This window comes from Entelurus aequoreus, linkage group LG07 (assembly GCF_033978785.1).
Source record: "Entelurus aequoreus isolate RoL-2023_Sb linkage group LG07, RoL_Eaeq_v1.1, whole genome shotgun sequence".
Lineage (NCBI taxonomy): Eukaryota > Metazoa > Chordata > Actinopteri > Syngnathiformes > Syngnathidae > Entelurus > Entelurus aequoreus.
The window spans coordinates 80552044-80576281 of NC_084737.1; the positions used below are offsets into that span (position 1 = coordinate 80552044).

At 37.1% G+C, this 24238-nt stretch overlaps 1 protein-coding gene across 1 annotated transcript in view; it reads left to right on the forward strand.

The window, feature by feature from the left end:
• Positions 1-3270: 3270 nt before the first annotated feature.
• Positions 3271-24238, forward strand: part of LOC133654314 (ubiquitin carboxyl-terminal hydrolase 19-like) — a 47842-nt gene continuing 26874 nt past the window's right edge. Inside the window, 5 exon segments of the mRNA XM_062054612.1 lie at positions 3271-3650; positions 8109-8491; positions 22614-22742; positions 22814-22950; positions 24158-24238. The exon segment at positions 24158-24238 is cut by the window's right edge and continues 459 nt beyond it. Coding sequence (XP_061910596.1) covers positions 8281-8491; positions 22614-22742; positions 22814-22950; positions 24158-24238 — 558 coding nt within the window. The 5' untranslated portion in view covers positions 3271-3650; positions 8109-8280.

A 24238-nucleotide genomic window follows, 5' to 3' on the forward strand; every position in this document is an offset into this window, starting at 1 on the left:
AGTGAAGCATATTTAATATAAACAGTGTGATTTATAACAATTACGGAGGTTTGTGTCATGTTTGTCCTCCTACAGAAACCATACTAAAACAAAAAAATTGATTTTTTTTTCCCCTCATCTTTTTCCATTCTTCATACATTTTTGAAAAATCTCCAGAGAGCCACTAGGGCGGCGCTAAAGAGCCGCGGGTTGCCGACCCCCGGGCTAGGGGGTCGGACAATTTCAGGTGTGTAGCTTTATCTTTAGTCTTAATTGATCCTAATACAGCGTTCCTGTACTGTACATCAGTAATCACCAACCACCGGTCCGTGACGCATTTGCTACCGGGTCGCAGAGAAATAGTACATCATTTATAAACGACTGCATTTATTCCGACTTAACTTTTGCCTGTCCCACAGCCCTTTGAGACACTTGTGATTTAGGGCTATATAAATAAACATTGATTGATTGATTGACTAGAGCAGTGTTTTTCAACCTTTTTTGAGCCGAGGCACATTTTTTGCGTTAAAAAAATCCAGAGGCACGCCACCAGCAGAAATCACTAATCAGAATCAGAATCAGAATAGTTTTTATTGCCATTGTTTGACAACGCGTTCACAAACTAGGAATTTTTCTTGGTGCAACATAAAACACATATAACACAGAATAGGTAATGAAAATGAGCTGTAACTGAGCTATCGGATATTGATATTGTTATTGTTGTTCATAAACGAAACTCAGTTGACAGTAAAAAGTCGTAGCTCTTGTCTCAAAGTAGGTGTACTGTCACCACCTGTCACATCACGGCCTGACTTATTTGGAGTTTTTTGCTGTTTTCCTGTGTGTAGTGTTTTAGTTCTTGTCTTGCGCTCCTATTTTGGTGGCTTTTTTCTCTTTCTGGTATTTTTCTATAGCAGTTTCGTGTCTTCGTTTGAGCGATATTTCCCGCATCTACTTTGTTTTAGCAATCAAAGAATATTTCAGTTGTTTTTATCCTTCTTTGCGTGGACATTGTTGATTGTCATGTCATGTTCGGATGTACGTTGTGGACGCCGTCTTTGCTCCACAGTAAGTCTTTGCTGTCGTCCAGCATTCTGTTTTTCTTTACTTTGTAGCTAGTTCAGTTTTAGTTTCGTTCTGCATAGCCTCCCCTAAGTTTCACTGCCTTTTCTTAGGGGCACTTACCTTTTGTTTATTTTTGTTTTGAGTAGAGATGTCCGATAATATCGGCCTGCCGATATTATCGGCCGATATATGCGTTAAAATGTAACATCGGAAATTATCGGTATCATTTTTTTTATTATCGTATCGTTTTTTTTGTGTTTTTTTTTAATTAAATCAACATAAAAAACACAAGATACACTTACAATTAGTGCACCAAGCCAAAAAAAACCTCCCTCCCCCATTTACACTCATTCACACAAAAGGGTTGTTTCTTTCTGTTATTAATATTCTGCTTCCTACATTATATATCAATATATATCAATACAGTCTGCAAGGGATACAGTCCGTAAGCACACATGATTGTGCGTGCTGCTGGTCAACTAATAGTACTAACCTTTAACAGTTAATTGTACTCATTTTCATTAATTACTAGTTTCTGTGTAACTGTTTTTATATTGTTTTACTTTCTTTTTTATTCAAGAAAATGTTTTAAATTTATTTATCTTATTTTATTTTATTTCATTTTTTTTTAAAAGGACCTTATCTTCACCGTACCTGGTTGTCCAAATTAGGCATAATAATGTCTTAATTCCACGACTGTATATATCGGTATCGGTTGATATCGGTATCGGTAATTAAGAGTTGGACAATATCGGAATATCGGATATCGGCAAAAAGCCATTATCGGACATCCCTACTATAAATAAATAAACGCAACCAAAGCCTTTTTATTTTTAATTGTTTTAATTTTTTTAAATTTCTATTTACTGTTTTAATTGGTTTTACCCTTTAAAATCGTTTTTAATCATATTTATTTTTATATTGTTTTTATATTGTTTTTATATTGATTTATTTTTTGTTTTTATTCAGTCATTGGTGGAGCTAAGGACATTTTAATATTGTTTTTAATATTCTTGTGCACTTTGGAAACATTTTCGTTGTTTAAATGTGCTATATCAGGGGTCACCAACGCGGTGCCCGCGGGCACCAGGTAGCCCGTAAGGACCAGATGAGTAGCCCGCCGGCCTGTTCTAAAAATAGCTCAAATAGCAGCACTTACCAGTGAGCTGCCTCTATTTTTTAAATTGTATTTATTTACTAGCAATCTGGTCTCGCTTTGCCCGACATTTTTAATTCTAAGAGAGACAAAACTCAAATAGAATTTGAAAATCCAAGAAAATATTTTAAAGACTTGGTCTTCACTTGTTTAAATAAATTCATTAATTTTTTTACTTAGCTTCTTATAACTTTCAGAAAGACAAATTTAGAGAAAAAATACAACCTTAAAAATGATTTTAGGATTTTTAAACACATATACCTTTTTACCTTTTAAATTCCTTCCTCTTCTTTCCTGACAATTTAAATCAATGTTCAAGTAAATGTATTTTTTTATTGTAAAGAATAATAAATAAATTGTAATTTAATTATTTATTTTATCTTCTGTTTTTTCGACGAAGAATATTTGTGAAATATTTCTTCAAACTTATTATGATTAAAATTCAAAAAAATTATTCTGGCAAATCTAGAAAATCTGTAGAATCAAATTTAAATCTTATTTCAAAGTCTTTTGAATTTCTTTTAAAATTTTTGTTCTGGAAAATCTAGAACAAATAATGATTTGTCTTTGTTAGAAATATAGCTTGGTCCAATTTGTTATATATTCTAACAAAGTGCAGATTGGATTTTAACCTATTTAAAACATGTCATCAAAATTCTAAAATTAATCTTAATCAGGAAAAATTACAAATGATGTTCCATAAATTATTTTTTAAAGTTTTTGTCTTCTTTTTTTCGGTTGAATTTAGAATTTTAAAGATTCGAAATTGAAGAAAAACTATGTTTCAAAATTTAATTGTCATTTTTTTTCGTGTTTTCTCCTCTTTTAAACCGTTCAATTAAGTGTAAATATCATTAATTATTAATAATAACATAGAGTTAAAGGTAAATTGAGGAAATTTGGCTATTTCTGGCAATTTATTTAAGTGTGTATCAAAATGGTAACCCTTCGCATTAATCAGTACCCAAGAAGTAGCTCTTGCTTTCAAAAAGGTTGGTGACCCCTGTGCTATATAAGTAAAGTGGATTGGAATGGATTGGATTGCAAGCGTATTATTTTGAAATAAACCAAGCGGAAGTGATGCATGTCACGTGCTCCCTCCGTCCCGGATGTGGCTGGTCTTCTTCTGGCCCGTCCCCGGGTAGCTGCTTGTTGTCCTAAACAAAGTGATACTTCTATCCTGCAAAGGCCCACTTAATGGCGCCGCTAAGCTAAAACTGCTGTCTTTTGCGGTCCAAAAAAAAAAAGAATACATGATAAAGAACCGCCTTTTCCGACATGGGTCCAGGATAAAAGATATAGAATATTCCAGAAGCACCGTTGACTGCGGGGTTTCCAGTGCGGCCTGGTGCGGCTAACAAGCCTTTAACAGCCGGCTGGAGGACGCACAACAAGTCACCGGCTGTTGTGTACACAGAACATATTACACTGCTCATATACTTCTCTTTCAGTGAGTACACTATTTTATTTTCCAATATGACACAATAATAGCCTTTTATCCGCAGCTATACCGGGTTTGTGCTAGTTCAAAATGGTTGGCTAGCTTTAGCTCAGCCCGAGCTAATGACGTTAAAGGTTGCGACTAGTTGTTATGTTGTTGAATTCAGCCTATATGCATTATTATTTACATTTACATGTGACACAACTACTAACGATTGTTAATGTGTCGGATCCGGTCGCTGGTTGCTTCCCTTGAAATGAATTGCTGCTAACATAATGGCAACAGTTACATAACATTTCTTTGTATTTTTGGGTATGGCAAATTAACACCGCCCAGGCATTTAGGCACAGTAATATCCAACAATTATGTTGTTAGCAATGTTCCCTCCAATTTTTCATGTGTGTGAGCAAACACAAAATCTCCCTGAGCATTCAGTGGAGCCCATGTGAGCAACATCAGACGTGCACACTGTGGCTACACCAGCAGCACACCTCTCCCAAACCTGACTAAATAACAAGTTCAATCTCCATCCAGCCATCCAGCCATTTTCTACCGCTTGTCCCTTTCGGGGTCGCGAGGGGTGCTGGAGCCTATCTCAGCTGCATTCGGGCGGAAGGCGGGGAACACCCTGGACAAGTCGCCATCTCATCGCAGGGCCAACACAGATAGACAGACAACATTCTCTTATTATTATAATCAAATGACAGCCGTCATTTCCATTTCTAATATAAGTGTTTAGGCCCACTTACAATGACAATAACAACAATTTTTATTTTTCATGAACTGTGTACTTGTATTGTTTGTCTGGGTGGAGGTCCTGCTTTGGAAATAATTTGTACCCCTTTCAGACATTGCATTTAGTTCCCATTAAAACATTCACATGTTGCACAATGAGATGTAAGCAGGGGATCATGTGTACATTCCCGCAACTTCCCGCTTGTAAAAAAAATATTTTTATTAGTATTTATTTAATATACTAACAGCATTTCATGATTAATATTATATAAATGAAGATTCCTAATAAATGCCACTAGAATAAGCACACATTTGATTGGTAAATCATAGTGTAACGACCTGGAATGACACTTTATGTGCGGTGTTGGAGTTGTCCGACTTTTTGTGTGGCTGTAAACGCATCACTGGCTAAGTGCCATATGTGCATGTGTTGGCGCAAGTGAAAAAGAGCGAGCGGCTGCTGTTGATATAACAAAGTTGCTTTTGGTCTGGTTTGTACTGCAGAAAATGACCACTTTTGCTAGATACCATTTTTTTTACCAATGTTTTGGTGATGTGTTTATGGCCGACAATAAAGAGTTTTGCCCAGTAAAGTGATGGATGGAATTCATGTCCTCAAAGCGTCTCGACAGACGTTACAATATTTGAACAATTATGACGAAAACTGTTTTCTCTGTCCGTGTGTCGAAAATTTTTATACGCTTATTTTTTTATTAGATTTTGTGCATGGCATAGATTTGCCGTGCGCAGAGGACGCTTGAGCAGTGCGCAATTGCACAGGCGCGCACCTTAGAGGGAACGTTGGTTGTTAGGCTCCTTTTTTTTTTTTTTTTGTTGTCACGCCATTGATGCAGGGTTAGCTTAAAAATAGTAGCACAGAAAAAAAAAATAGGAGCAATAGGACATTTCCAAGATAACACAATTTTGCGACTAACACTCAATGTGCACAATAACATTTGCACTCACACACGTGGACACAGTGCTATCATAAGGCCTAACACTAAATTCAACATCTTCGAAAGGGACAAGCGGTAGAAAAATGGATGGATGGATGTCCCACAGATTTTTATAGTCAAGTAATATTACCGTATTTTTCGGGTTATAAATCGCAGTTTCTTTCATAGTTTGGCCGGGGGTGCGACATACTCCGGAGCGATTTATGTGTGAAATTATTAACACATTACCGTAAAATATCAAATAATATTATTTATCTAATTCACGGAAGAGACGAAGCAAATGTCAGCAATCGTCACACACACGTCAACCAATAAGAATTTGGCGGGGGAGGGTCATGGCAGAAGTGCATTGTGGGTCATGGGATGCTAACTGCTATATGCTATATGCTACTGTCGTAGCTATTAAAATGGATCATTTAAAAAAAAACTGAGAAGGGCTGAACAAAAATGGCACCGAAAAGGAAATCATATACTTCAGATTACAACCTGGACGTAGTGAAACATGCAGCAGAAAATGGCGATCTAGCAGCAGAAAGAAAGGACGCTAGCGGCGCATACAAGGAGCGACAACGAGAAAGAAGATTTCATGGGATTTAGCGATCAGGAGTGACAGATTGTTTGGTAAACGTATAGCATGTATATATGTTATAGTTATTTGAATGACTCTTACCATAATATGTTACGTTAACATACCAGGCACGTTCTCAGTTGGTTATTTATGCCTCATATAACGTACACTTATTCAGCCTGTTGTTCACTATTCTTTATTTATTTTAAATTGCCTTTCAAATGTCTTTTCTTGGTGTTGGCTTTTATGAAATAAATTTCCCCAAAAAATGCGACTTATACTCCAGTACGACTTATATATGTTTTTTTCCTTCTTTATTATGCATTTTCGGCCGGTACGACTTATACTCCGGAGCGACTTATACTCCGAAAAATACGGTAAATGCCAAGCAGGGAGGTAATGGGTCCCATTTTTATAGTCTTTGGTATGACTCGGCTGGGGTTTGAACTCACAACCTACCGATCTCAGGGCGGACACTCTAACCACTAAGCACAGAGTAGGTAGTTCATAGTCATGCCATGTACTGAGCTACACATGATTTCTGTCACTGGCGTCTCCATCCATCCATCCATCCATCCATTTTCTACCGCTTGTCCCTTTCCGGGTCGCGGGGATGCTGGAGCCTATCTCAGAGACAATTGGGCGGAAGGCGGGGTACACCCTGGACAAGTCGCCATCTCATCACAGGGCCAACACAGATAGACAGACAACATTCACACTCACATTCACACACTAGGGACCATTTATCTCATCACATGCAATTACATTACTGGTTTTAATGCTACTTATACACATAGCAGAATGACCAGTGATGTTGATAGATTGTCAACATAGTGAGTCCCACGGACCCACAAATTCAGTGGACCCCACAAAAAAAAAAGGCAGTTTGCAACCTTTACCCCAGACCTCGGCAAATTATGCTCGTTAAGCTTTTCAATCTGGCCCGCCGGACATTCCCAAATATTTTTTTTTACATCTTTAAGATGTAAACTGTAGCTGCCATTATGATGTGCAGTGATGTATGTAACTATACAAAGTATTTCAATGGTTGGAATCTGCGCTTGTGCATTATATACTAGCTACTATGGTAATCTAATTAGTTTCTATAGTAATCTACGTCACAGCAGCAAGGCACCAAGCAGTGTGGGTGGGGAGCGTTTCCACAGAGTGTTTCCAGAGCAGCCAGCCTGAAATGCGGGTGTCAGAGACAGATGCGGAAGGAGATTTTTACAACAAAGTTCGAAAGCTTAGTGATGTATCAGATTGTAGGTGGGTTTTTTTTACCCTTCGTGTTCATATTTTGTTGTTTGTTGCATTTTTGTTGCGTTTTGCTTGATTGTAAAATATGTGGATGGAGAGGGGGTGTGACGTTCATTTGTTGTCAATATTCAGTGTTTTATCCTTCATAGTTAATATTGTAAATCCCACATTCTTTATTTTCATGTACATTCTGGGTGTCTCATTAAGTAAAACCAATGTATAATTCCTTTCCGTTTTTTCAGGCGGTCTGTCATAACGTTTTTAGCATTCAATCAGACTTTATTGTGAGGTTTTGTATTAGTGTTCCTAAAAATAGATATACTTGCCCCAGACACAAACATTTGGACCCCCGAGTCAAAATAACTTCCCAGGCCTGCTTTACACACATGCCGAGAGGATGTTAACCAAAACTATGACCGTTATCATTACTATCGCGGTATTTTTAAATGTGCTCAACATTTTATAAAAGTACTTGTATTAAAATATTTTAACCAAGTTTTATTTAAAAAAAACAACACACTCAAAATGATTTCCTTTGTAGAAAAATAATTATTGTAGATAAAAGAGTGTGCAAAAAAGTAATCAGAGCAAAGGGTGGCTATTTTGAAGAAACTAGAATGTAAAACATGTTTTCAGTTATTTCACCTTTTTTTGTTAAGTACATAACTCCACATGTGTTCATTTTTAGTTTTGATGCCTTCAGTGACAATCTACAATGTAAATAGTCATGAAAATAAAGAAAACGCATTGAATGAGAAGGTGTGTCCAAATATTGCGGTGTTTTTTATTTAAGTTATGCTGCAACAGTATCTATACCTGATACTGCGGTATCAGACTGGGATACATACAGTATAGTGTGAGCGACATTGATATTTTGGTCCCATAGCAGAGATGATGCACATTCAACGATTATTGCATTACTATATGTCCCTCTACCATCTGTCCTAGGTTCCCTCTCCCCCATCACCATTCCCGATTCTGTTCTGGGCGACTTCAGACCAGTGTCATCGCCAAGATAGCTGGGCCAGGCAGGAAGCGGCACAGCTCAGATCCAGACTCCAGCAGCGGCAGCGGTAGCGATTCCAGCGACGGGCGGCCACTAAGCGCCAAGTGTCTGAAGATGTCCTCCGGCGGTGGTGGCTCTGGGACGGCGAACCGCCGCGGCGGGGCTCAGCATCAGCAGAGGGGAGGCGGCGACCACAGGTCAGAGCTGTCCTCCTCCAGTACCAACAAGAAGAAGCAGAAGGACAGAGCTAACCAGGAGTCCAGAGAGGCCAAGAAAGCTGCCGCTGCTGCAGGAGTGGATGGAGTCCTTGCAGAGGTCAAAAAAGGTATGGAGGACAAATTATTAGAAAAATACGGAGCCCCTAAAGGGACATGGGAATTTTTTTTTTTAGACATGTATCTCGTGCGCACGAGAAACTTTTCATTAAAAAAAAAAAAAAAAATTTATTTATCTATTTTTTTTATATAAAAAGTTTTAATTGTCATTAAATGTAATCTTGCACATAGATAAGATGTGTCAAAATATTACTAGAAATACAATTTTGGCAGCAACAAAGTGGCCATTTGGGTAGATATTTGTTCTAAAAAGGGTATTTCAACAAGTAAACAGTACAGTAGGTACTTGATGTTGATATATGTAATGCACATAAGGGTATTCTAGTCAGATGCGCGTGTGTAAATATGCGATGTGTAAATATCAAAATATTACGTTGAATCACTTTTTGTCAGGCAATATTACATTTAATGACAATTTTACATAAATGAATACATCCAAACACGTTGTACATATTTATTATGTGCAGGAAGAAATAACGGTTACAATTGTGTGTGTATCCTCCAAACAAGAAAGAAGTTTTATCACATCAACATGGGACTAACTGGCACACCCCGCTTCGCAGCAGGTCTGCAAGCCACGCCCACCCCCCACAGCCACAGAAGAGGAATACTGTCCTTTCCCGGGCATGATTAAATAATGTCAAACACGTAGCGTTACAATAACCAGGAAGATAAAGTGTTTGTCTCACACCTACTAATCAAGCATTCACATTTTGCCACAACACACATGGGGGAAAGTCCTAGTTGGAAATACAGCCAAATTAACTCCTAAACTGCCATTTTAACACACACCTCAAACCATGCGCACACATCCAATGCTTTCTCGTGCGCACGAGAAACTTATTATTAAAAAATAAAAAAATATTAATTTTATTTTAATTTTTTTTTTTTTTTAATAAAAAGTTTCTCGTGGCCACGAGATACTTTCTCGTGCGCACGAGATACATGTCTAAAAAAAAAAATTCCCATGTCCCTTTAAGGGCTCCGTAGAAAAACAACAACCATACTTTAATTATAATTCACGGTGCACTAAAATTCACCATGGGCGCTTTGAGTACCTTGAAGGTAGAAAAGCGCGATACAAGTAAAATCCATTTTGTTTCTTTTACCTAGTGTGTGTGTGCGTGCACAAATATTGGTGTTTAGGCTTAGGAAGCACTTTTTGTTTTCTAGTCATAATTCAGTAGAGATGTCCGATATTATCGGCCGAAAAATGCTTTAAAATGTAATATCGGATCGGTATCGGTTTTTATTTTTTATTTTTTATTAAATCAACATAAAAAACACAAGATACACTTACAATTAGTGCACCACCCCAAAAAACCTCCCTCCCCCATTTACACTCATTCACACAAAAGGGTTGTTTCTTTCTGTTATTAATATTCTGGTTCCTACATTATATATCAATATATATCAATACAGTCTGCAAGGGATACAGTCCGTAAGCACACATGATTGTGCGTGCTGCTGGTCTACTAATAGTAGTGACCTTTAACAGTTAATTTTACTCATTTTCATTAATTACTAGTTTCTATGTAACTGTTTTTATATTGTTTACTTTCTTTTTTATTCAAGAAAATGTTTTTAATTTATTTATCTTATTTTATAAAATTTTTTAAAAAGGACCTTATCTTCACCATACCTGGTTGTCCAAATTAGGCGTAATAATGTGTTAATTCCACGACTGTATATATCGGTTGATATCGGTATCGGTTGATATCGGTATCGGTAATTAAGAGTTGGACAATATCGGAATATCGGATATCTGGCAAAAAAGCCATTATCGGACATCCCTATAATTCAGTTATATTGTAGTCTGTCCTGCTTAGTCATAACTAAATAAAGTAGTAATAGTACCACAATAATTCATATTCTTGGTGAAAGTAGCTTTGAGATAATATGATATTAAAACACTTTTGGTTAATGAGCCAATTTAAGGGTCCACCCCTGCCCAACCAGAAGGTCAGGTTAATTATTTTGGATTAATATCTCATTTTAAGAAGCTAGAGTTAGGAATAGGTACCTTTGACATTTGAACCGACACTTTGCAAATTTCTATATTCATCATCATCATCATCATCTATCTTTATTGCAGACCTTATGATTGCTTATTGTTTTTATTGGATAGTAGTCTGTTTATTTCAATTCTTATTTTTTATCTTTATTACTTCTTGTGTGATTTATTTGTATTCCATATTTGTTTCCACTACTGCACCTTAAATTGGAGTCCTTAATCTCGTTATATGTAAATATAATGACAAAAAAGTCCATTCTATTCTATTCTATCCAGTACACACATAAAAACGCAATACAAAACATTAAAAACAAAACAATAAAACATAAGGCCCAAATGTGAGTTTCTGACATACAAACATGTGTGCCCTTCCACAGTCCAGATGAGTACCTAACAGAACTGCGAGCAGGGTCCGTTATCGCAGTGATTATGTCATTTTCAGACTATATTTTACTCGTTGTTACTAATTTTCAGTACTTTAGTGTGTGTACATGTGGTATTAGGGCTGCAACAATACATGTATGTGTATTAACCGTTCGATACAATGTTCTTGGTTCGGTTTTATCAACTGACTATGCACTCTGTGCTGAAAGCTCAGTAGATCCACTAAGCTGCACCTCTCACATTCATTCAGACCAAAACAAGCTGCTATAGTTCGGATGTAGCTTCTATAGCTTTTATAGCTCGTTGCAACATATCTAGTGCCTCAAATATATCTGAAATCGTCCTCCACCATCATTCAGATCTGGCGTGTGGAACTACTTTGGTTTTCTTGTTAATAAGTATGACCCCGATAAAACCCAACACCAAGAATAGACATTTGAAAGGCTATTTAAAATAAATAAAGAATAGTGAACAACAGGCTGAATAAGTGTACGTTATATGACGCTTAAATAACCAACTGAGAACGTGCCTGGTATGTTAACGTAACATATTATAGTAAGAGTCATTCAAAAAACTATAACATATAGAACATGCTATACGTTTACCAAACAATCTGTCACTCCTAATCGCTAAATCCCATGAAATCTTATACGTCTAGTCTCTTACGTGAATGAGCTAAATAATATTATTTGATATTTTACGGTAATGTGTTAATCATTTCACACATAAGTTGCTCCGGAGTAAAAGTCGCACCCCTGGCCAAACTATGAAAAAAACTGCGACTTATAGTCCGAAAAATACGGTATATATTATACTGTCTTCAAAGTGTGCATTTGTTAATATAAAATAGGGACTTTTGTCATGGCTAGGACCATTTATTCATGTTTACATTGTTTCTTATGGGAAACTGTTTCACTATACGAACGTTTCGGTCTGCGAACCATGTTCAAGAGCCAATTAAGTTTGTAGATTGAGGTTCCACTATATCTTGTTTTCTTACATTACTGAGTATCATTGGCAAGTTTCTATTTATTTCAGTTTGTTCAGGGTGTGTTGCTGTACCAGGAAATTGTTTCTTGGCATCAAGTTGAATGTGCCATTCTTTTCTTTTGCTTAACCCTACAAAGTGTTTTACTGTATTGTACTTATTACACCAAATGGTTGATTGTTAGTTTTGATTACTAAATTTGGAGGTGATTAAAACCCCTATAAAAAAGACTCAGGCATTGCATCGCGCTAGCGTAAAAAGTGGAGCCTTACTTTGAAGCGCCTTCTTTCAAGCATACTTGCTTTGTTGGTATGGAAAATTGCAACATTACCAAGTAGGGCTGGGCCGATAATACAATATCAAAATATATTGCAATAGACACTTATACAATATCAATATAAAATGCACAATATAGTGCATGAAGGTCCTGAGTAGTCCTGAGTTCAATCCCGGGCTCGGGATCTTTTTGTGTGGAGTTTGCATGTTCTCCCCGTGACTGCGTGGGTTCCCTCCGGGTACTCCGGCTTCCTCCCACCTCCAAAAACATGCACCTGGGGATAGGTTGATTGGCAACACTAAATTGGCCCTAGTGTGTGATTGTGAGTGTGAATGTTGTCTGTCTATCTGTGTTGGCCCTGCGATGAGGTGGCGACTTGTCCAGGGTGTACCCCGCCTTCCGCCCGAATGCAGCTGAGATAGGCTCCAGCACCCTCCGTGACCCCAAAAGAGACAAGCGGTAGAAAATGGATAGATGGAATATAAAATATTCAATATAAATATAGCATTTTTTTGGCCAGAAGAAACCAGAAATCATGAAGCAAGATTCGTTTCATGAGATCACTCGCGCTTTGGGGACACCGGAAACAGGAAGTGTCACCGAGCAATGTGAGGGACACGCTAACAGCCAATCACGTAACAGTATCAAATACACCTTCCCTGCTGTTCGGCTCCCAGTTCCAGACAGTAGTCGAGGAGCGCATGGGAGACCTTCCATCCAGGGCCAATGTTTTACTTTAGCTGACAATGGGTCTACAAAGCTCCGCTTTCGTGTCGGACTGATGAGGCCGCCGATTCGTGACAATTTAATCACTTTATTCTTATTTCTGTAGGACAAAACCGGACACAGTCACCACCACTACAGCTGCATGCTACAGCTCGCTTACTGACGTCACTTACCCAACACACTGCACATACACACATACGCTACTTTCACAACACGGGTGGGGTTGCGCTGTCTTGCTGTGGATTCACTTCATGGAGTGAGAAGAGAAATTGTGATATCTTGATATATCAACTCAATAAGAAACTGTTTTTTAGTTTTGTTGGTTTTAATGCAGATAGTGTGGCAACATCCTGACACTTCCATTGTGTCAGTTTAATAAGTTGTGTAGTGTTTACCGTATTTTTCGGACTATAGGTTGCTCCGGAGTATAAGTCGCACCGGCCGAAAATGCATAATAAAGAAGGAAAAAACATATAAGTTGCACTGGAGTATAAGTCGAATTTTTTGGGGAAATTTATTTGATAAAACCCAACACCAAGAATAGACATTTGAAAGGCAATTTAAAATAAATAAAGAATAGTGAACAGGCTGAATAAGTGTACGTTATAAGAGGCATAAATAACCAACTGAGAACGTGCCTGGTATGTTAACGTAACATTTGTGACCCGTGCTGGCAAAATGAGTCGGAATACGCACAGGCTAATTTTGACCTACAGTGAAAAAAATGTATCTTGGTTGAAATTGAGATTTTCACAAAAATGAGTCCATAGAGCCACAATCTAGCAATCCCAATCATCGAAATAGCAAGAAAACATCTTAAATCACCTTTATTTGAAGGTTTTGTACGAGGTATGTCTTCAGAAATTAGTCATTTGTGTTAAAATTCCTTGAGAAAATCAAGTGTTTTCAACGCTCACTCGCGGCAATAAGGGGGAATCCCCCTAGCCGTATTTGGTATCATTGTGACGCCAAGTTTACGTACTTTCTAAAAATGAGCATGGAATTCCCGATGACGCCATTCTGAACCAATATAATTCGAGTTTTTAAACCTGTTCCGACGTAAACAAATCCGGCTTGTTGCTAACCGGAACACCGGTCGCTGTGAGGCATACCCTCATTGGTTGAATCACCCCGCGCGGTGCATTGTGGTATCATGGCAGCGCCCTGATGAAAAACAACACAGTAATTCGAGCGGAATATTTGATGAAAAAAGGTGATTTTCGAACATTTAATTATTATTTTTGTGGATAAGTTAGACTGTTTTACATTCCGTAATGGATTTAGAAGGTGGAGAGGGTACACAGGCGGTTGCAAGTGCGCTAAATTCACTGCAGTCGGCGAATCTTCTTAGTGCTGCTGGTCAGGAATATTACGGACAGCTGACCAGCTGACAAACTGACCAGTGAACAAAAAAACTGTGACATAACAGTGTTGAAATTTTTGTACATAACCGTTTTCAATAGAGTTGAATATAGATTTTTCCTTTAGACATGGGATTTGACTTTAATTGTACCAATTTTGGTGTTGCTACAAGGACTTTTAAGGTATGGTTGCTATGGAGTTTTGTTTTGGAACATTCTGTTCTGGAACAGTAAACTTTAAGCTGTTTTTTCTCAAAACGGACCCTCAAACTTGGTCGACTTCAATCGGATGTAACTCGGTCATTTTCTGTCCGATTCCAACAAACCATATATCATTTTGAAGGTCTTCAGATGGAGAATGTGTAAATAACAATAACTCAGTTTTTAAAATGTCCTCATTGTGGCTCATTTTGCCAGCACAGGTCACATATTATGGTAAGAGTCATTCAAATAACTATAACATATAGAACATGCTATACGTTTACCAAACAATCTGTCACTCCTAATCGCTAAATCCCATGAAATCTTATACGTCTAGTCTCTTACGTGAATGAGCTAAATAATATTATTTGATATTTTACGGTAATGTGTTAATAATTTCACACATAAGTCGCTCCTGAGTATAAGTCGCACCATCGGCCAAACTATGGAAAAAATGCCACTTACAGTCCGAAAAATACGGTAATAGCGTATACACTATTGCTATCTAGTGTCTCAAATCTGCAATTAACTTTACATTTATTTGAATTATTTTATCACCTTCGCCGTGCTCATTATACCTGGCTCTCAGACACACTCTCCACTGATAAATAGCACCCTCGGGAAGTTGGACATTGTTGTACTGTATTTATTGGCAGGCTAAAAAGGTCATAAAAAGTATAAATAATTATTGATATCGATCAATATAAATACGTATATCGCGATATAGTTATCAGCAACATTGGCATCAAAAACCAATCAGATTTTTCCTTAATCAGAACTTGATTAAAATACCAAATACGTTACCCATCCCTAGCCAGAGCTCAATATAAATCATTTGAGCATACATTTTCTATACAGCAGGTATACACATTGTCCTTTCAGTAAACAAAAAGCTTTATTCATCTTACACATGGACATGTCATTGCTGCTTCTACGTGGTGTTGCGTTTACACTTCTGCACTCTTGTGTCGTTCACGGTCGAGTGATCACATTCATTAACTCCGAGGAGTCTTTGACCTTGCAGACACAGAAGATGCAGGCTCAGCATAATGATGACGCAGCCGCACAGATGCTACATTTCAACATTTATGTCGAAAATGCAAACTTTAAACTGCTCACAAGCATATGAAATTGCGCAAATAGGTCAAGTAAACCCAGATTTATGATAAAAATGGTCAGCCTGATTTAGTTATTGTGTCACATTATTATTTGTAAGCACCTTTGGCGCAGTGAGTCAGTGAGTTTCAAAGCTTAAGTAAACATGACACCACCATCCTCTTTGTGGAAACAAGCTCGTATTCAGTCAAAGCATGAATGGTAGTTTGTTTGCAAGGGAAGAGGGGGGAAGGATGATTTATTCATCTTTTTTTAAGGTGGACAATAGCTTTTTAATCATAATGGGACAAATTATTTGTTGTTAAATTGTAACTTTACCTTTGTCTGGCTTTTGGTAAATATTACAATAAATATTTGACTACATTTATCTTATTTTATGAATTTGTACATCCTTTTTCAATTACTGTATTTTCTGGGCTATGGAGCGCACCAGTATTTAAGCCGTACCCACCAAATTTAAGAAGAAAAAAATATTTTTACATATATTTACCGCACAGAACTGCAGAATAAGCTGCAGATACATACAGGTACGAAATATTGTATAAATGTTTGTTTACATACCTTAATTGTTTGCAAACGGCGCCTGTCACAAGGCAGTAAAATGGCTTATCAAACAAAATAGAAGTCTTCATGATGGACCCACTAGCTGCGGAAGTTTGCTCTCCAATCAGCTAAACAGACTTAATAACTCTACACTGACGTTTTGGTTAATTTACTTAACTGAAACTATACAAATAGAATGTGATTATAAGTTATTAATACTAACACATACACTTGTAAACGTGTTAGCATATTCGCTAACGCTAAAAATGCAAGCTTGATTACATTACGATAGCATGTACAAATATGCACAGCCATTACACTTGGGACAGTTTAGTAAGTATGAATTGTTTTAGTTCTATTGTAAAACTTACAAATGTTGCTTGGAGTGATAAATGAAAATCATTGCGAGCAGAATTGCTATGGATGGTCTTACTTCCCGTTCAAGGCATGAAACGGGAAGTACATTTTCATCTCCCACCGCCTGTAGTAAGCAATCTTATCCCAAAAAATGGCGCCATAGCATAAACAATAACACACCTTTTCAGTGTCTGTCGGTGTAATATGAAAACTATTTGTTGAATACAAAACAAAATGGCTATCAGCAAAGAAAAATCCATAAATTAGCCGCAGCGTTTTAGAAGCCGCAGGGCAGGGTTCAAAGTGTTGGAAAAAAGTAGCGGCTTATAGTCCGGAAAATACGGTATATATTTGCATTCTAGGTTAGAACAAGCTTACTACACGTTAGACATAGGGATGGGAGATACAGCTTAAAATATACATTGCAATATATATTGCAGCCTCCTTTATACATCACAATCTATTAATTGGCATACAAGTGGTAATAGAACCATTTCAAAATGGGTTACCAAGGCTCTTAATTTTGCTGTTGATGTATGCGGCAACATCCAGTAATTTCCAAACCTTACTAATCTACCTGTTAATTTACTGTTAATATCTGGTAAGTTTATTTTGTAACATGGTTATATCAACACTTCTGTTAAAAATGTTATACGCCCTTATAAGCATTAGTTTTAGGCGATGTACAACCAAGTAGTTATAGGGGCAATATCGGCCATTTCAATGCTGATAATGGTACTTCAAAATCATTGAATGATAACATTTTTGATCACAATCAGACAAAAAAACAATATGGCGGGGTCACTATATAAATTAAATATTAAAATTATAATTTTCAATGTTATCAGCTGGACTGATTTTACAGGCGGATAATTACGTCAAAACTACCCAAAGGGTTAAATGACAAGTCTTAATTTTAGTGATCATTCGGTTTGTATTGACTTTGTAGATCATTTTAAATATTTTTTGAAATGTTGTATTACCACATTGAGCATTCCTCTGCAACCAAACCCCATAGAGTCCAATTTATGCCATAGAGTTCTATTTTGGTCTCATCTGACCAGCATCTGATCATATATAACTGCAAAGGAGCGAGTTGATGTCACAAATGTCCCCACTCCATGCCCTCAAAGCTCTAAGGGGAAACACAGTTTTAGTGGACCCGCATCAGAATTTTTTTTTCCATTTGCTGTTTGTGTGTGTGTGTTGCTTTATGAGTGCATGGCAGGAAAGCTGCTGTAACACAAGGAACTGCAACAAGCTCAAAAGGATTGTGTTGGTCCTGACATTTAGAGGGAGAGGGAGCTGAGTGAAAGTCAAGGCTCTTAAGTTTAGTGCGCAGACTAAATACGAGCAGCAGCACACATACGTTCTCTAAAGTTGTGACGCTGTACGTCGGGGATGATATTTCACTTGGAACTACTTCCACAGCTTTGGGCTCGCTATGATAAATGGTATTTGCCTTGTTTAGTTTCACTGTGTGATTTTTGCTGCGTGGGTTGTGAATTTTTTTTCCCCATTTAAAAGGTTTGCGTGTTTGACGGTTAAATGTGTCTTTCTGCGGTTGCTGCTTTGATTGCGCAGCTTGAGCATGCGAGTGCAGTGGCATGGCCTGAATGAGTGCGAGCAGGTGCACCACGGTCGGCTGTTTATTTGTATCCACTCTGATTAGACTGGGCCTGGCTACTTGTTTGAGCGTCAAAGCAGTTGAGTTTATACTTTGAGAAACGGCAAATAATATCTGTTGTACTTGTAAATTTAACTGTCCTAGTACTTAGAATAGCGTGAATGCCAGTATTTTGATGCTTAAGTGTTCAATTTGAATCATACCGGCGCCGTGGAGCGTACTCCTGTAATATTAATTCTGTTAAAAAGGTAAGTGTGTTTTGACCTTGAAGCAATGAATGGAGCCATAATAATACATTTCGGAGGGCGGAAGTCGTTTAAAACCAGTTAGTTTGCTTCCTAAACAAGTTGTGAAAGAAATGAAAACAGGAAATAAATGTTCATTTCTTAGGTAGTATGTAATGCAACTAATGAATATTGAGATATTTGAATGTGGCTCAGCTTAAAACAGGAAAATAACATTTGTTGTTGCAAATATTGTAGTGCAGTATGGATTTACAATACAAACTGGTATAAAGCGAATGGCGTTTTGGGACTGTCGGTTGTCCCTGGGCTGTGTTTACATATTGATCATATTTTCACAACTAAAACACATCCCCAGGATGTGGTTAATATATGTTGCTGTGGTTGACCCTCTGTTTACTTAAACTATTATGGTTGGAAAATAAATCCGCATGTGACAATGGCCTTTTGGTGAAAAGAGACTCTCTTTCTTTTTTGTTTATAGCTGAACTAGCAATAAAGGAACTGGATGACAAATGGACACGTTACCATAAAGCACTGATATCAACAGTGAATTCCTTGGCAAAACATGAAGCAAAATCAAGCACCTACTAGGGATGTAACGATGAACGGTAATAAAGATAAGTGCGTTAAAACTAACAATGTTTACAGGCCTCAAATTTTTACTTTTTAAGGTCAAGGCAAGTGTTGCCTTAAAGGAGGGCACATATTTTAGGGCACCAAAGCAAGTTGGAAGGGCACCGTGGTATATGTGTGTATATATATACTCTTTTGACATAAGACGTAACTGCACTTTTTGTCAATATAGATAAAAATAGTGTTAATATATGAGGTCAAGTCTTACACATAGGACTGCACGGTTATGAGCAAAATAATAATATTTTTTTTAATCAATTTTGAAATCACGATTATTAATCATTGTTATTCATTATGTTTGGTAAAACAGTGTTGTGGTGTGAATGCGATGCCATCATGTTATTTGTAATATCTAATAAAAATGCTCTAGATTCTAGATCTATATATTTAAAGACAAATATTTGTTTTTGTTCATTAATAGGATCAGTGTCATATTTTTTTATTACATGATGCCTTTACAGTGTTTCCCATAAACTGCCAAGATACCTGTGGCGGTGGGGGCGTGGCTATGGGTGTGGTCACCATGACATCATCGAGTAATTTGCATAATTTACTACAATGATATGATTTTCTCTAAAAAAGGCTCAAAAAATGTATACTTACTACGGTAATTAATAATAACAGTTTTGTTTTAAACGGACATCCATCCATCCGTTTTACAATATAATTACAACACTTTATGTACATATTTATATACAGATTTGAACAATAAGTTATTCACTGAAATATATTTATTAATTGTGGTTCTTACAAAAAATATATCTTATAAAATAATAAAGCTAAAATGTCTCATAAAGCTCTGTCTCTTTAATTAGTGCATACTAAATAATTTAACTTTAGCCTACTACTACAACCATATTATTTACCAGCAACATAAAGTGAAACAGAGGCAGAGGTGTCCTGCCACAGTCAGTAACAAATAAACAGAAAACAGTAGTGGTGATAGATAGACACAGAGCTTCATCAAACATCTGATCCACTGAACAAAGAGCTCCAAAAATCTTGAACTTTAGACTGCCATCAGTTTTACTCCCTACACTTAACCATGTGTTTCCTACTCCCTGCAGACTTTGCACCCTGTCCTGTGTTATATACACATGTTGTGTTTCTATTATAAATACATTTAATAAAGTCAAATACAAATAAGGCAACAAGAGAAGTATCCTACACTTCTCTTCTGTAAAGTAAATCTGAACAGCCGATATGGGCATCTACATCAACTATATGATTTGCCTGAGAAGCAGGAGAGGACAAAAAAAAATAATTTTTTTTTAATTTTATTTATTTTTAAAACATTTTTTATTTATTTTTAATTTTTTATTTTATTTGTGGCAGACGTAATTCTTTCGTGGCGGGCCGCCACAAATAAATGAATGTGTGGGAAACACTGTTTTATCTCTATTTTTAAATTTTCATAGAGAGAGGTATTTTTTAAGTTATGTACCGTATTGACCAATATTGAGCCACAACAGGTCTCGCAACTATGGGATGCATAACATAACCCCAGCCTCTACTGTAGCGTCTATTCTATGCGCCTTATAATGCGGTGCGCCTTATATATGAACAACGTTTTAAAATAGGCCATTCATTGAAGGTGCGCCTTATAATCCGGAAAATACGGTACATACGTGTACTTACGTGTGTACATGTCCATGCTGTATATGGACAGATCCATTGAGAGTTTGAGCAGAAATCAGTCGTATAGGAATTAATTATATACCATAAAACATTAACAAAATGCTATGTCACATTAATGGTTATTAAAGTAATTACTTTGTGGAATGAAAAAAACCACAAGTAATGTAAAAAAAACATGGCTTTTACTTTTTGATATCAATATAAATCATGAAGCAGTTTGGCTAATGACGATAAAGTTAAACAAACAAGCTTTGTTCTTCAACAACAACCATGTACTTCAGTGCAACAGTTTGGCTACAAAAATAAAGAGTGATACCTCTCACATTTAACACGCAATCTTTGGGCCTCACCGACAACTCAGCCAGCGTTCAATTCGATGAAATGACAAAACATTTGAGGTAGTATTGATGTTATTAGAACATTAACAAAGTTAGCAGTTGAATTAAAGGACGAGTGACCATCCCAGTGAACAAACTACAGACTTTATAAACAAGTTGTGGCAACGTTCCCGACACAGCCTGCTTCGTGGTAATTCTCAGTCCCAGCAGATGACGGAAAGACGCTCGCTGCACGTTCAAAATGAAACTGCAACATCAAATATTTTTTGAAACGAAGCGATTGGCTCCCCTAGCTCGGAGGAAACAAATTCCATGAAGTCGCAGCCATATTTCCCCAGCCGAACGGCTCTAGTGCGCATGCGCAGATGCTACGGCGCTTCAGTATTCAGGAAGTAAGCAGGTACCTAAAATGCATTAATAAATTACATATTTTCTGTAATTAAAAATGTAAACCGTATTATTAACCTTCTGGAATTTTACCGCGGTTTATCTTTATACCGTTCATCATTACATCCCTAGTCCATTAACAAGTAAAAAGTCAAGGGCGGTCATGGCATGTTCTTGCCATCAATGCTTTGTCAATTTTTTAGGGCATTACGGCAAGTCACAAGGGCGGTCGCAGCCCTTGCCGCGGTTGCCGTGGTTAAATTCGAGCCCTGCGGTTAGTATTGCCATTTTAAATTGATAACTACACTTCAATGGAAGTATTATTGTAGCAAAATTATTTGCAAATACTTATCTCAATCTGTGCGTCTGTAATCCAATTCACGTGTTTGTGTACTAATGTGTGTCTCTGTATCGCAATGAATGTGTGTGTGTGTGTAATCAGAGCTGTGTGTGCGTGTTTTCAAGTTGTTTGTCCGTATTACGATTGTCTGTGGGTACCAGAATGTGTAATATCATAATCATATTTATTTTTTATATTGTTTTTTATATTGGTTTTCTATTCATTTATTTTTTGTTTTTATTCAGTCATTGGTGTAGCATAATATTGTTTTTAATATTGTTTTTAACATGGCTGTGCAGCACTTTGGAAACATTCTTGTTGTGTAAATGTGCTATATAAATAAAGTGGATTGGTATAATATGTTTAGGGATGTGTACCGTTCACATGTGAACCAATGCAGTACAATACTGTTTGATTGTAACATTCATCTTAGTTGATGTTTTTATTACCAAATTTACAGTTGTTTAAAACGCCATGTAAAATCGCTAATGCGGATAGTAGAGCCCGTCTATGGCAAATCTAATGTAAATTAGCATTAAGATAGCGCATTTTGGAAGGGTGGAGCCTTACTTTACTTACTATCGAGCACTTTCTACCAAGTATACTTAGTATGTTCCATCCATCCATTTATTACCGTTTTCTCCCTTTCGGGGTCGCGGGGGGTGCTGGAGCCTATCATGTTGGTGTTGAAAATGGCAACACTACTTAAAGGGAGTTTGGCTGAGTCCGCCCTGAGTGCTCCTTGAATGATTGTTTCCTTAAGCCGGTGTTAAGTCTACAACCACACATGACGCGCAACAAAGGTATCAAAATATGGCACCTTTTGATTTTACATTATTCAACACCCGGTAGTACCGACGGTATTTGGTCGTTGCCTATAAAAGTATCAAATTCAGTACCAAACCCTAAATACGTTTGTTGTGATTGTGTTTTCTAGATGTGTTTGTGGACTGGAAACAAAACGCCAGTGAAGTGATCATCAAGCTGCGCTGTGGTGAAAGTGTGCAAAGGATCGAGGATGTCAACACAACCTTTACCGATACTCACTGCCATGTGCGCTTCCCAGGTAACGTTGTCTTTTAGGCAACACAAACAAAACTTGAGTAGGAAAAGAAAGTGACTCCTCTTTGTTTTCAGATGAGCGCCAGTGGTCGTGCTACTTACAGGAGGAAATAGAGGCCTCCTGTAGTCGACTCCAGTACAAGGAGAAGGGAGGTTTCCTCTTGGTCATTCTGCAAAAGAAGATTCCTTTTCATATTTGGCCTTCACTAAAAGTAAGCCAGCTAAATATTTGACAAAGATTTATTGCTTAAACAGGATACACACACACACGCACGCACGCACGCACGCACACACACATTCTTGTATTTCTTACCTTCTTGAGACCTCTGAAAAATGCCTACCTCTTTAGGACCACTCTTTCTAGATATATAAAGATTTGTTTTTACAACATTAATAATATATACGAACTATCCAGATTTAAAAATGTAAACTTTTTGGAAAAAAAAAAATTTTTTTGAATTTTTTGTTTGTAATTTGTTTCTAATCTTTAGTTATGACAGTATGTCTCTATATATATATTATTTTTTTCTTTTTTTAATTCATTTTGGCCAAAGGGACGTATTTCAATGTCTTACACACACTTGTTATTACACATGTTGGCCAGAGGGGGAGCACTTTTAAAACCGACACACAGTCAATTTGAAAAAAATCCCTCCTTTTTGGGACCACCCTAATTTTGATAGATTTCACCACCAGGCGTGCTAATGAGATCTCTATTTTTTGTTTTTTGTAATATGCTTAAGGCCAATGACAAACGAGTCACAGACCACAGATGGCCCCTGTGCCGCACTTTGGCCAACCCAGCTGTAGAAGCTAACTGTTAAAGGGCCACTATAGTCTTAGTACCGTAGTGTATTTGTTCATCCTATGGTCACATATGGGACGCGGGTTGTCTTAACGTCAGCCCTGGAAGTTGTGAAATCAGCTGTTCACCTGACGGGTTTTTTCAGGGATGAATAGGGAAATCCTTCTTTAGCTGCCGTCTTGCTTTATCGTATATTGCTGTCTTTGCACCTGTCAATGTTTAATTTTGTATGCACATTAAATCAACAAAAAATCCTGACTTTGGAGCAATGTTCACAGACTCTAGTATTTGGCTCTATTAGATGCAATGGTTTTCCGTATTGGGACCATGATTTTGGTCCTAACTTGTTCACCGCTCCTCATATGAAAGGTACTTTTCCTTGTTGATGTCTCAAAAAGGATAGAAATACAAGAACGCACACACACACACACACACATATATATAGTATATATATATATATATATATATATATATATATATATATATATATATATATATATATATATATATATATATATATATATATATATATATATATACACACACACACACTTTTTTATAAACGTATATATCTATAAATATACGTATATATATTTTTTCTCCTCCATTTATAGTCCAACAAGAAGGAGAAAGAGGGCCCACCCCCAGAGACCAAAAATACCAAGGAGCCGGAGACAAGGCCAATTGCTCCAGAG